General features: G+C 44.8%; 1 protein-coding gene and 1 long non-coding RNA gene across 2 annotated transcripts in view; both read left to right on the top strand.

Moving 5' to 3' along the window:
- LOC111818249 overlaps positions 1 to 6307 on the top strand; it is a 17684-nt gene extending 11377 nt beyond the window's left edge. Inside the window, exon 3 of the long non-coding RNA XR_002822275.1 lies at positions 6296 to 6307. This is a non-coding gene — a long non-coding RNA (uncharacterized LOC111818249). The remainder of the gene's footprint in view (positions 1 to 6295) is intronic.
- Positions 2505 to 6260, top strand: Prmt6 (protein arginine methyltransferase 6). The gene is made up of 2 exons (XM_004636959.3): positions 2505 to 3750; positions 5611 to 6260. The coding sequence occupies exon 1, from the start codon at positions 2524 to 2526 to the stop codon at positions 3655 to 3657; it is 1134 nt and encodes a 377-aa protein (XP_004637016.1). The 5' UTR covers positions 2505 to 2523; the 3' UTR covers positions 3658 to 3750; positions 5611 to 6260.
- Positions 6308 to 14309: the final 8002 nt, after the last annotated feature.

The raw sequence follows: 14309 nt of genomic DNA, 5'->3' as shown, positions 1-14309 counted from the left end.
AACAATAGGAAGGAATACACGAAGTAACAGCCAAAAGTAAGGTGCTGTTGTCACATTTACAATCCAAATCCCACTTTCTACTCTGGGGGCAGGCTAATAAAACAAATACAATTCACCCAATGGAAATAAAAAGGCAGCAACTCTTACCAGGAGCGCTCTGAGGTGTCTATGAGCTACAAACCTGGGTTTCCGCAGGGGGATTGTGACTGGGTGGGTCTGGGGTGGATCCGGGTACATTAGAGGATTCTGAGGAGCAGCCAGGATCCCGGTTCTTGTTACGAGTAAAACTGAGAATGTCGCATCAATAAAAATCTGTTAATGGAAAATTAATAAAATTGAAAAAAAAAGAAAAATTAATAGAGCGGAATGAAGGAATTTTTCCCATGCACATGATACGTTCACGGGTTGAATGGATATATTTTGACCTCAGAGAAAAGTAAAAGTTTATTGTCTTTCCTCCTCTTAATCTTTCATTTATTTATTTGGCACAGGGTTTCTACGTAGCGTGGACTCGTAGTGACCCTCTTGTCTCAGCCTCCCTAGCACTAGGATTGCACACCCCATTCTGGTGGTCGGCATGGCACACCCAGGGTTCAGGGGCTAGCACGCCCGGCTGTACCAGGGACCGAATCCAGGTCCTTGCGCTTGCCAGGGAGGCACTTAAGACTGCCGAGCTATCTCCCAGCCCCTCTTTTTCTTTTTGTTATTATTTTAAGCTAGGAGAAAATGTTATTCCTATTTCACTTATTAAAGATCATGGACACTGCTCATCTAAAAATATAGTTTACTTTCATTATGTACAGCAAAGAAGAGAGTAACAGATAATGGTTGATAGAATAGAAAAATGGCAAGGGAGATAGGCCTGCGGTCTAAGCGCCTGCCTGGCAAGCACAAGGAGCCAGGTTCATTCCCAGGTGCCCCATGTGGTGGCGGCCCTGGAACCTGGCATGGTGGGGCTCATCTGTAATCTCTGCGCTGGGGAGGCTGAGACAGGAGGATCACTACAAGTCTGAGCTGCTTAGCGAGACCCTGTACTAAATAAGTAAAGCCTTTAAAAAAAAAATATATATATATATATTTAATCACTTTTTATTTTATTATTTGTTATATATAGTCAACCTGATTGAGAAATTGACTGTGGTCCCTTCCTGTGGAGTTTCCAGGAAAGAAGGTATTTTTCCTTCTTCTTTTCCTCCTTTTGTTGAGGACTCTTTCCTTTAGTCTGGGATAAGAGACTCGGGAAGGTATGCCTGGTTTGCCTGAGATGATTAGATTGTAGAGTTTCAAAACAGAAGAGAAGTAAACCTTGGAATATATTGATTTAACTCTTATAAATTGTGTGCTTTCTATATTTTTTCAGGGGAGGGGCTAAACTCTTTTGTATACTTAACCATGAAATTAGGAGCAGTTAGTGGGCACTTCTTTTCTGGGCACTGAAATGTAAGCAGTAGAGGCGTGGGAATCATGGCCCGGGGAAAGTGGGGAGCCATCTACCGCAGCGGGGCCAAGGCCCGTGAGGTTCTGAGTGATCCGTTAAGCATTAGTAAAACCTTTTTAAAACGTTTTTTTAAAAAGAAAAACAGAGGAGGCAGATAGCAAGTTTGTCCATAGAAACATCCAGGAAAAAAGGTCATGTGCAGTGAAAAATAATTTTGAAAAAATTGCATGAAGCGCTTTATTTCTGGAAATATATACATATAATGGGTTGCCCAAATACGATAGATTTTATCACATCACTGTTTCTTATGTGCATGACCTCTTTTTCGTGTGTGTGTGTGTGTGTGTGTGTGTGCATTTTTGTGTGAGACAGGGTCTCGCTACGCAGCTCAGGCTGCCCTCGAGCTCACTCTGAAGCTCAGGCTGGTCTGGAGCTCACAAGGATCCTCCTGCCTCAGCCTCCCCAGCGCTAGGATTGCAGGCTTGGGCACACCTGACTCCGAAGGAGCCACCAATTACGAGCGCGAGAACCTGAGCCAGGGAACTACTCTTTCTCCAACAGAGACCAGAAACACAGTTCTTACGAACACGGTTCCTTCAGGTCGAAGAACGCCTAACTTCGGTCCAGGGAGGCTCTCTGACGTTGGGCGCGGCCAGGCCCTGGGCGGTGCTGGCCTCGCCCGCTCGCGACTCCCACGCCCCAGCCCGCGGGCTGGAGAAGCGGGACGCGGGATCCGAGCTCCGCACGCGGGATCCAGGATCCGGGCTCCGCGCGGGGCTCGTCCGGCCGCGGGGAGGGCGGTGCGCAGGTGGGCGGGGTCGGATGACGGGCGGGGAGCGGGCGCGACCTAAGAGCAAAGCGAGTTTCTACCCCCAAGTGGGCGGGCCTCCTTCCAGGAGGAAGCGCGCGAAATCAAAAGAGCGCCAGGGAAAGAGGGAGGATCCCGCCCGGGAGTACGCGATCCAGGGCTCCAGAGCCGCGGAGCCCGCGCCGCGAGAAGCGCACGCGCGAACTACAACTCCCAGCAGCCCTCGCGCCGCGCCGCGCCGCGCAACGCCCGCCGGGAGCCGGCCGCGGCCGCCAAGATGTCGCAGACCAAGAAAAGGAAGCTCGAGTCGGGGGGCGGCGGCGAAGGCGGGGAGGAAGCAGCGGAGGGCGACGACGGGGAGCTGGCCCTGGACGCGGCCACCGCGCGGCCGCGGAGGACCAAGCGCGAGCGGGACCAGCTGTACTACGACTGCTACTCGGACGTGTCGGTGCACGAGGAGATGATCGCCGACCGCGTCCGCACCGACGCCTACCGCCTGGGCATCCTGCGCAACTGGGCGGCGCTGCGCGGCAAGACGGTGCTGGACGTGGGCGCGGGCACCGGCATCCTGAGCGTCTTCTGCGCCCAGGCCGGCGCGCGGCGCGTGTACGCCGTGGAGGCCAGCTCCATCTGGCAGCAGGCCCGCGAGGTGGTGCGGCTGAACGGGCTGGAGGACCGCGTGCACGTGCTGGCCGGCCCGGTGGAGACGGTGGAGCTGCCCGAGCGCGTGGACGCCATCGTGAGCGAGTGGATGGGCTACGGGCTGCTGCACGAGTCCATGCTGCGCTCCGTGCTGCACGCGCGCGCGCGCTGGCTCAAGGAGGGCGGCCTGCTGCTGCCCGCCTCCGCCGAGCTCTTCGTGGCGCCCGTCAGCGACCAGACGCTGGAGTGGCGCCTGGGCTTCTGGAGCCAGGTGAAGCAGCACTACGGCGTGGACATGAGCTGCATGGAGCGCTTCGCCACGCGCTGCCTCATGGGCCACTCGGAGATCGTGGTCCAGGGCCTGTCGGGCGAGGACGTGCTGGCGCGGCCGCAGCGCTTCGCGCAGCTCGAGCTGGCCCGCGCCGGCCTGGAGCAGGAGCTGGAGGCCGGGGTGGGCGGGCGCTTCCGCTGCAGCTGCTACGGCTCGGCGCCCCTGCACGGCTTCGCCATCTGGTTCCAGGTGACCTTCCCCGGGGGGGAGTCGGAGAAGCCCCTGGTGCTGTCCACCTCGCCCTTCCACCCGGCCACGCACTGGAAGCAGGCGCTCCTCTACCTGAACGAGCCGGTGCAGGTGGAGCAGGACACCGAGGTTTCCGGGGAGATCACGCTGCTGCCCTCCGAGGACAACCCCCGCCGCCTGCGCGTGCTGCTGCGCTACAGAGTGGGGGACCAGGAGGAGAAGACCAAAGACTTCGCCATGGAGGACTGAGAGCTGCCTTTGCTCCCACGCGGCTCCAAAGGCGGCCCGGCCCGGCCTCTAGGCCTGGGGCGGTCGCAGGAGGAAGGGACCTCCCTCTTACAAGTAGGGACAACAGTCTTTTCCCGTGGTTCCTAGGGAGGGAGAGTGACTGCTGGCAGTGTTTCTTTAAACAGTGCTTTTCCCTGGACAGACAAAGTATGCTCATGGAAGGGCTTTTCAGCCCCAGAGGCTGTGGTGTGAAGCGAGCACTTGTTCCATTTCTCTTGTCCAGAGGGGGAAGGAAGACAGGTAAAAGTGACAGTTTCACAAGGGTCCATGGACACACCCGACCTGTTCCACCTTATCTAGCACCGAAGGTGGGGAGAAGGGCAAAAGGGTGCAGTTGGACTCCAGAAGTTTCCAGTTGGTTTCTTCTTTCCTTGGAGTCCTATTTTCTGTGTTGGAATTCCCTCCATTTCTAGGTGCCTGGAGGAGGCTCGGGGATTTGTTCCTCAGTTTTCTAAGTAAACTTTACTACCAGTAATAGCCCTGTTGTTATTACATCCACAGGGCACTGAATTGGTGAACTTATGAATCCATTAAGTGAAAAGTATTTTTGTAATTATAGAGCCTGTCTAAGGTCAAAAGGGAACATAGAGAAACACTGAAGTAGTATGGACTCTTAAAAGCCTGCTAAGTTAAGGAAAATACTTTCCCAGCTAGAACAGTGTGCTCATTCTCATTTAAACTCGTTTGCAGGAATCATATGGTTTGGCCTACTTAAGTCTAGTGAAAGTTCTTTTTACAGTTTACCTTTTTTTTGTTGTTTAATCTTTTCAGCTCAGCCAAATGTGAAAGTTGTGAATTTGGAAAAAAAATCATTTGTGTGAGTCATGTTACCAGATTTATTTCACTGATGTTTTCCTCCTAATTCCTGGCAAATAAAACTTTGGCATTTCCACTTTTTATAAATGAAGAAACACTGTGTATGATCTGAGTTGTGATTGTGCCCTTCTCACACGGTCAGTCCTTAGTGTCAAACCCTTCAGGGCAGAAAGTAAGGGCAATTCAGATTATGCTTAGGTGTAGTGTTTGTGTCCTGGTAGGTTATGTGCTCATAGAAACAGGTGTGAAATGTGTTTTTAAGCAGTCAGCATTTATGTAATTGTGTTTTATGGGTAGTTAAGTATTTCAACTAATTCGCTAAAGTTTGCTGCTTAATGAGATCATCCAATATAAAGAGAAACGCTTGCAGAATCATCAGTTTTACAAGATAATGTAATAGCAAGCAGTAAAATGAAATTGTCACCATTTTGATATTAAGATAGTTGTACAGGTGCTATCTTCTAGAAAGGGAAATTTAATCCAGGGGTAAAAAAATAACTACTTATTTTAAACCAAACTTAGAGTTTCAGTGTGTGCCCTGAGGTTTGTGGTGATTTTGTTAAAACTTGTTATAGCAGTCCTTCACTATGTAATCATGCAAAAGCCTTGTGCTGAATTTCATTTTCTTACGTATTTTATAAATAACCTTTATAGTTCTCATTACCAATATAAGCACTCAAAGGAAATCCCAGTTGAAACTTAGAAACTTGAAAGAGCAGGGCTAGCAAAGTAAGTGTCAGAGTTCTCTTTAGTCTTCCCAAAATAATGAGTTGAGAAAATCCAGGTACAGGAGCAGTCAAGGGGTGTGATAGCAGAGCGGTTAAGACAGCCCGTGACTCATTTCACACACATCATTGGTCAAACAACCTTATTTTTTTTCCCTTCAAAGTATTCATGTTCAAAACAGAGATTCCAATGGCACCTACTCCATAGAAATATAAAGGCATAGTGGGTTCAAACAGGCTCGCAGTCCGTGACAGGTCTCCGTAACCTCTTATGTAATTACATAAAAGTCATGCACACCTGGACGCGTGGATACATACAAAATGGATTGCAGTATAAATGTTTAACAATGTTTGTTTGTTTGTTTGTTTACAGGTACTGCTCGGCAGCATGACTGTGTAAAGAATAGGACACGAGACCCCAGATGATCCAAAGCACAGCTGAGATCTTTGAAGCAAGGACACCTCCAGAGGGCTGGAAGTGCAAGAGGCGTCAGTGTCCAGGCCCTGCCTGCCATCTGGACTGGAACCAATTGCTTGGGGCCATTCGGGTCACAGGCAGGAACTTCTGGGCCAAAATGAGGGCAAAACAGTAAAATCCTACCTGCTTCCCCCGTGCAGCTTCCATTTATGTAGTAGCACTGTGAGATTTTGTAAATAGTTTAATTCACTGGACCAGCAAACATCTTTATCATGTATCCATGAGATGGTCATTCTGATAAGCATTCTGGACACAAACCAACTGGATTGTGCCTCCAAATAAATGCCTTCATGAGATCAACTACGAAATAAAAGTAGTGGTAATGGGCTGTCGGGGAGGGGGCGGTCTCTGAGAAGGACAGGTAATTAGCCATTTGTTTTACAGGTTAAAACATGGTTTGCAGCAATATTGAAAGATTTGCCTCAGGTTCCATAGCGAATGCTTGGCTGTTAACATCCTGAACACAAGACTTTGAACCCCAAAGACTCATTCTTTTTTTCTTCATTATATTAATCCTGTGCTGTTCAATTAAAGACAGAAAAGTACACATCTCGTGGGTTTTATCATTTAATGAATGAAGGAAAAGAAAAAGCCTACCTCGCCTCAGGAAATCCCACTGTGTCGTCCTCTTAGGCCTTAAGATCCACCCTTCAGGATGTAGAATCTCAGCCATGACACATACAAGGCATTTACCCGTTTCCTAGTTGCTGATCCAACGCAGCACCCTGAGGTGCCCAAGAAACTGAATTCTTAACACCCAGGATCTATAAGCACGTCCTACCTGCAAAATAGGTCATGTTAAGGGAACTCAAATTACATCCACAGTTTACGTTCTTGAGGCTGAAGTGAGCCTTGTTACAATTAAATCTATCGAAGGCTAGCTGAGAGGACAGCCTTATATATAAAACTCCCAAATGCAAAAATATAGACAGTGTCACACATGGGATCTGCAGAAAAGTTCCTCATACTCCAGAAATAATCCATTATCCTCTAAATAACTGGTTTCATAATAGACCCAAAGCATCGGGTAGATGCCCCTTCATGCACTGGCTGCCAGAAGGCTGAGCTGACTTTTGTGCCTCACTTGGTCGGTTCTCAAGCTTGCTTTCTGTCTAGCTCTTTCTGTGCTCCAGTTTTGTTTTTCTTCCTGATTTGTCCTCTCATTTGTAATAAATACCACATTTTGTTAAGAGTCTGTCACCTTGATCTTTTCTAATTCTTTTTGGCATTAAAATATTTTCCGACTTTCTGGAAAACCATTCTGAGGGGAGGTTGGGAAAGGACCAGGGACTCTGAGATGTCCCATTTATCCCCTACAAAATGTATTTGGCCCAGATTTTTCTTTGATGTGTAGCTGATTTGATCTCAGCCTTTTAAAGAACTTCAGAGAATTTTACATTTTATAGCCCCAAGATTATTGAGTATGTGAAAACATGTGCAGACTACCTTGAGGGCAGCGCGGTGTCCTGCGGCTCCTTCTAAGGTAGAGGCCTCGGTTACATTTTTAAAACAATAGTAAGAAGAGTTGTGTTTTCCTGAACCTTCTCCATTAATATGACAGAAGTTTAAAGTGGAAATAAAGAGGGATGCGGTATAATTAGTTTCTCAAAATAGGACATATTCTTGTTGAAAACGATTTTTGAAGCAAAAAAATCTTGGAATTGCTTAAATACTTAAGCTTTTAATAAAGTGAAGGCATGATCAGTAATACTGGGATTGTGCTCCTTTAGAACCCTTCATAATTAAATTCATCATTATTGATAATAACTAGGAGAAGACTGCCGGTTGATTGCATAGATTTAAAGGGAGAACCTTAAAGGGAAAAAATTCCTATTTATTTATTTGGTACAGGGTCTTGCTACACAGCCAGCATGGGCACGCAGTACCAGGGATCAAACCTGGGTCCTTGTGCTTGCCAGGCAGGCGCTTAGACCACTGAGCTATCTCCCCAACCCACCTCTTCTTTTCAAGCTGCTCCTTAAGAGAACAAGAAAAGTAAAGGTGGGATGGAAGGAAATAATTTCCCTATTTTCAAGAACACGTCACAGGCATTCCTATCATAATGATACTTGTGATCACGGAGAACCTTTACATTCTTCAAAATTGTTTCCTAAAAGTAATATCTGAAGAGAAACAAGGTAGGTGAACCATCAAGACCTGCCTGTGTAATTCTGTAAATACAAGTAAATACTAATTCTAGCAGTTCATTGCCAGGCATGGTGGCTAATGCCTGTAATCCAAACCCTCAGGAGGCTGAACCAGGAGGGTCACTGCAAGTCTGAGTCCATTCTGAAATACAGAGTGAGGCTCTGTCTCAAAAAACCAAAAATTTATTAAGAAATTCCTGATAAACTCTGAAGTAAATACAACTTTGTGGAAGGAAGCAGGGAACAACAACAGACAAAATGTATAGAGATAGAGGACACGAGAAATATTTCTTAGAGATGTGGCCAAGCAGCCAGGGGGAGGCATCTAGAATCTGTTGCTGCATCACTCTCTTGCTTGCAGCAGTGTGGAGTAGCGTGCCTGTCAGCCTCTAGAAATAGCTTCTAGCTCTGTCCCTAAAATTACAAGTATTCCTCAGTAGTAAGGATTATGCACGCGCTATGAAACTAAGAAAAAAGAAGAGGGTTTTGGCTTTACACTGTATACAATGGTGAACAAGGATTAACATCCACAAATGGTTAAAATTCTTCACGCATTCATCAAGATTAGATTTCTGTAAAAATACAGAAATAGCAAACTATTATAAACTTCGTTCTACTGTCACCATCTAGCAAAACTATAAAAATAAACATGTAAATGATTATGAATGCACAGAAAAAAGTAAGAGGATTTGGAAAATCCAAAGATTAAATATACAGTCCTTGAACAACTAGGAATTTTCACTAATCAGAATAATTAGAGAAAAACAAGGAGAGGATGACAGCAATTACAACAAAGAGATTTTAATACCAAATGAAATTTGAAACCACGAGGAAATGTGTTTTTTATATTAAATAGAATTAAATATCAGCAAAGAAACCTTCACCAAGAGAATTTTGTAGAGCCCAGGCATTATTACAATGCATGTTCACATAGAAATTTTATATTAAACGGGGCATGGTGGCACATGCCTGCAATCCTAGCACTTAGGGGCTGACGCAGGAGGATCCTTGCAAGTTCCAAACAGGCATGAGCTACAAAGTGAACTCAAGGCCAGCTTGAGCTACATGGCAAGACCCTGTCTCAAAAAGAAAAAAAAAAAAAAAAAACAGGGAAATATCAGCCAGGCGTGGAAACGCATGCCTGCAATCCCAGCACTTGGAGGCTGAGGCGGTAAGATCGCCTTGAGCTCCAGGCCAACCTGGGCTACAAAGCGATTTCAAGTCCAGCCTGAACTGCATAGTGAGACCCTGTTTCAAAAATACCAAATAAATTAATAAAAATAAATTTTATATTAGGTCCAAGAAAAATCATACAGTAAAATTTTACAATGGTAAATCTTTACGCAGATAAAAGAGTAAGTTTCTTTAATCATCGAAGTAAAACTAGACTGACAAAGGATGTGACTGCACACAGCTCTGCGAACAGTCCAATTAAGACATTAAAATGATTTAGTATTCAGTGACCATGTAGTTGACAACAGGATATACAAGTTTTCATCGTTTGATTCACTATATCTGATTTATCTTATTCCAGATTATTATATACTATTCATGGGGATCCATTGTGAAAATAGCACATAGTGAACTTTAGGCCAAACCATGTCCTAGTGCGCCCACAACTACTCAGCATGTAGACTGGTTTTATTCAATAATGGGGTAGCAATCAGAGTCCTATTAAATCAATGATGGATAGACTTTACTTCACATGATTACATGTAAAAATAATATCCCCTAAAGAGTGATCTTCATCCTTTCATTTCAAGGAAGTGTTTCTCTCATCAGACCTGCCACAGCCTCCACAGAGAGAAGCACCCATGCGTACGTACAGGGTCTTTGTTCATTTTGAAGCCATCATTCAGTGACTAACGTGTTGGACACACTTCACATCATTTTATTTTCTCCTCAGAATAGCTCCGTGAGGCAGCCCAGTCAACAGCCTGTCTCCCAGACGAGCAAAGCAAGGCAGGCTGGAGTTGGGTGCATCACCTGTGGCTACCGAGCCTGGGGCTCGCGCCTGAGCATCTGAGTGTCCGACCTTCTAGACCCACAAGGCCTGTGCTCACAGAGCTCAGGTGACATCTACAGACACTTGAAGTGGACTGGTCTTCATCTTAGGTCAGAATACGCAGAGTGAGAATTGAACCAAAGGACATGTATGCAAGTGTTGGCCCCAAACTGTTTCCAGATAAAGCCGCCAGAGCAGCCCCCAGAGCAGCCCCCAGATAAAGCTTCCAGGTGGTCCTCAAGGTGAGTGACATCTCTTTAGGAAGTCTGATCAGGAAAGGAAAGAAGTGAGGCTGAAGCGTGACTCCTGGCAAATTCCCAACACATGGATCCTAAGACACGTCTCCGAATTCCCAAGCAAGGGGAACCGGATCTGGAAAAGTCCTACCTTTTCACCTATCAGCTATTGGTTAATGGGTGCCTCTAGGAAGACACCAGCTCCTGGGCATTTTCTGGCTTCCTGCAAGAGCATGCTGAGCAGGCCCCACAGCACAGGGGCAGTGGCCGGCAAAGGGCCGACAGTGCTGACAGTTAGTGGAAGCCCTGCGGGAGAAGAGAGCCAAGCAGACACAAAGGGGGCTAACAGAGCATGCGTGGAAAGTGGATTCCGTAATGACTAGCCTCAGATTCTCAGACACTATGAAATCAACAGGTACTCAGTCATTAGATTGTGAAACGCTTTTAAGTTAAGATGCAAATATAACAAGATGTTTCCAAAGAAGTTTAGGGGCTGGGGATATAGCTCAGTGTCACAGCGCCTGCCTGGCAAGCACACAGTCCTGAGTTCAAGTCTCATTACCCCCCCAAAAAAAGAAAGAAAGGAAAGGAAAGAGAAAAATGTTTAAAAATATCCCTATTCTCCATAGTTCAAAGTAAATCTTCGCACTACTTAAATATGTAAAAATATCTACATACATTTTTTACAAGTATTGAACATATTCATGTTATTCTGAAAATTGTTTTCTGATAGATATAGATATAGATATAGATATAGATATAGATATAGATATAGATATAGATATAGATATAGATATAGATCTATATATATACTAAACATTGATATAGGGGAATGAAACCCCCAACCTGAAAGATATCTGGGCCGAGTTCACGTTCTCTAAGACCAAAGAATGAACTTTAGGAACAGTGGAGGTTAAGAGCACAATATATTTATTGGGAAAAGAAAGCTCCTGTCCAAAAGCACAAAAGGGGGACTGGCGGGGGTGCCCTGGTAATCTGCTCCTTCTATAGGGATTTTTATAGAACAAAACCATGTGGTGAGGTGGGTCTAAGGTGGGACACTTGGGAACTCGCACATGAGTTACGGTCAACCAATAAGATTACAGTGCTCAAGTAAAATAGATTAGATCAGGTTCAAATGCGGAAGCATGTCGAGTCATGTAGCAGGCGGGCATGAACACAGAACAGGGGCTGTTCCTGTAGGGAGCTGGGTTAGTGACCCTTCCGGGCCTCCTCAAGGTGACTGACATCTCTTCAGGATATCGATCCCTGAGGCCCATCCCCAGGGAAGTAGGTGGCTGCACTGTTCCCTATTTGCCTTGAGGTCTGGCCCACAGCAGGAGTGCCTATCTCTTTCCAAACTGCAAGGTCACCTTGTCTTCCCTATTGTCTCCTTGCAGGCCTGGCCCTGTCTGACTGCCTATAATATTTCTATCTAATTGGGCTGCCTACAACAATATCATATGTCAATACATCTACAAATTATTCTTACTGAAAGCAATACAAAAATTTATATGTATATCCAACCAATTTTCTGTTCATAGACAACTGTTTGCAGTCCTTCGCTATAGCAAATTATATCAGCCTTTCGTGTGCTTCTATTTTTCTAGGTTATCTCATTCAGCCCCATAAATTTATATAGTGCACCACTCATACACTGATGACACCTAGATTTTATTATCCTGACATCTCCACTTTGTTTTAGATAAACATAAACAATTGTTTAGTTGTCATCTCCACTTGGACATAGTAGGCAGCTCAATATGTATAATATGTATACAATTATATATACATATATATATATATATATATGAATTTAGTTGTTATTTTTTATCTTTTATTTATTTATTTGGTAGAGGGTTTTGCTACACAGCTCAGACTCCTAGTGATTCTCCTGTCTCAGCCTCCCCAGCACCGGGATCACAGGTGTAATCTACCACTCCCAGTTTCATGGGGCAGCACGGCCTGCCCCGCGGTACTGGGGCCAGCACAGCATGAGGAACCAGGGATCGGACTCAGGCCCTTGCATTTTCAAGGCAGGCTCTTAGACCTCCGAGCTAGCTCCCCAGCTCCAAAATTATATATTATAAAATTTAGCAGATATATCTCTATCTACATGTATATTTTACCATTGTATGTGTAGATATCTTTAAAAAACATACTTGTTTTGTGAATTTTGTACATATTATGCCTTCCACAACTTGTAATTTAACACAGCATAAAAAGCACCTATTATCTTCTCAAATTATTTTGTTCATTTCTTTACTTCTGTACCGACATTTTTCTATTAAAATATTTTAGAGAGAATAGGTTCATCTTTTTCTTTTACACTAAAGAAATTTATAAGTTAAAGTTAAACACTGTCTTGTCTATTGGTATTTTCATATCTTTTAACCTAGACATACCTAAGTATTTGTTTGTCATCAACTTTTGGCAAAACCTGAAGGCTTGCTCTCTGAAATACTCACACAATTCATATTCTGACTAATGAAGTGAAAACGTCTGTTTCTTGATTTTATTGATAATGTTTTTGTAAATCTTACGGTTAAACCCTGCTAACTTCAGGCCAGGCATGATGGCACATGCCTGTAATCCTAGCACTTGACAGGCCAAGCTGTGAGTTCAAGGCCAGCCTGGGCTCCATACCGAGTTCAGGGACAGCCAGAACTACACGGCGAAACTCTGCCTCTGGAAACAACAAGAACAACAAAACAATCTCTGCTAATTTCTTTTCATTTTAATTGCCCTTCCTGCTAGCGGCCTGAAATCTTTCTTTACACGCACTGCCTCTTTGCATGTCTTTCTCTATGAATGTATTGCTTGCTTTATCCACTTTCCTATTGGATTTGATGCCTGTTGGGAGTAGCCTGTTGCCTGGTTTGCTTTCTCATCTTCAGGAGAAAACACCCAACACTCCCAATGTTAAGGAGGAGAAATGTCAGTCCTTGACTGGCTGACGCAAGGCCAGGTGAAGGGCAGGGTGCAAGGCAGTTACTCAGAGGAGGGCAGCCGGAAATCAGCAGACCAGAGCTGAGGAGGGGGCTCCTCCTTCCGGGGCACCCCCGGAGCACCCTCTGCTAGCCAGCTGCACCTACTAACAGTGAGTTAGCTCAGCTCCCATGGCCCCATCCTCCTGGAAGGCCCTGCCTAGGAGTGCAGGAAACCCTTCAGAAACATCTGGATGTAGACTGTAACATCCATTGTGTGCACTGTAATGTTTCATTTACTGTTTTTTCTTCATTAAGTTTTGACCACCCCAACTTTTTGTATTTTTACTAATGCAAAGCTATTAATCTCACTATTTTCCTCCGGCTTATTTTCTGATTAAGAAGGTTTCTCTTAATCCAGTGGTGCAGAAATGCTTCCAAATCATCTTCCCTTTTCATTATTTAATTTTTAAACTCAGACAATAAATCTCTATGGGATTGGGGAGCTTTAAAATATGATTTGACGTAATTTCTTTGCTATCAGTGTAACACTATAAAAGCCATGTAGTACTGATCCCTGGCAAGCTGTGCTGGCCCTGCCCCCAGGGTGTGCTGAGACCACGCCTGAGACTGGGTGTAGTGGCATGCCTGTAATCCCAAAGCTGGAGAGGCTGAGACAGGAGGATCGCTTCGAGTCCTATCTGCATTGTGAGACCCTGTACCAAATAAATTTTAAAAATAAAAATAAAAAATAAAAATTTCTGGCTCAGGAAAAGAGTGAAGAGGAGCGGGTCAGTGTAGCAGGTCCATGTCAGAGAACATCCAGACACTAACAGCTGTATCCGGCATAAATAAGAAGCATGCTTACAATGCATGAAATTTGGTAATAAAAGGTGTCCGGATGATAGATAAAGGAGATGAGGCGGAAGCTCCGAGGAAAAATATTCTTAAAATAAGGCTGGCGGTTTGGATAAAGCTTAATTTGGGACAGCATTAACTCAGGGCAGTTCTTTTCCTGCCTGAGCCATGTCTGATGCCACTGTTGTAACAATGAGGGACAATTATTTCCAGGTAATGGTCGGAGGCTTACTTCTCTCTTGAAGGATTGGGTTCTCTTTAATAGATATTTGTATTTGTTATTCTTGGTATTGACAATATCAATAATATTAATTATTATTTGAAATTTACAAATGCTATAATATTAACCTCAAGATAAATTTAAAAAATTTTATAACTTTGGAATAACCTGGAAAGATAAAGATGTTAGGTAATTCACAAA

Source organism: Octodon degus, unplaced genomic scaffold (assembly GCF_000260255.1).
Source record: "Octodon degus isolate 3935 unplaced genomic scaffold, OctDeg1.0 scaffold00084, whole genome shotgun sequence".
Taxonomy (NCBI): Eukaryota; Metazoa; Chordata; class Mammalia; order Rodentia; family Octodontidae; genus Octodon; species Octodon degus.
Note: the sequence above shows the minus strand (reverse complement) of the source record. Positions and strands in the feature narration are given on the sequence as shown.

Coding starts and splice junctions, on each gene's coding strand:
- Prmt6 (XM_004636959.3), top strand. CDS start 2,524: ATGTCGCAGACCAAGAAAAGGAAGCTCGAGTCGGGGGGCGGCGGCGAA.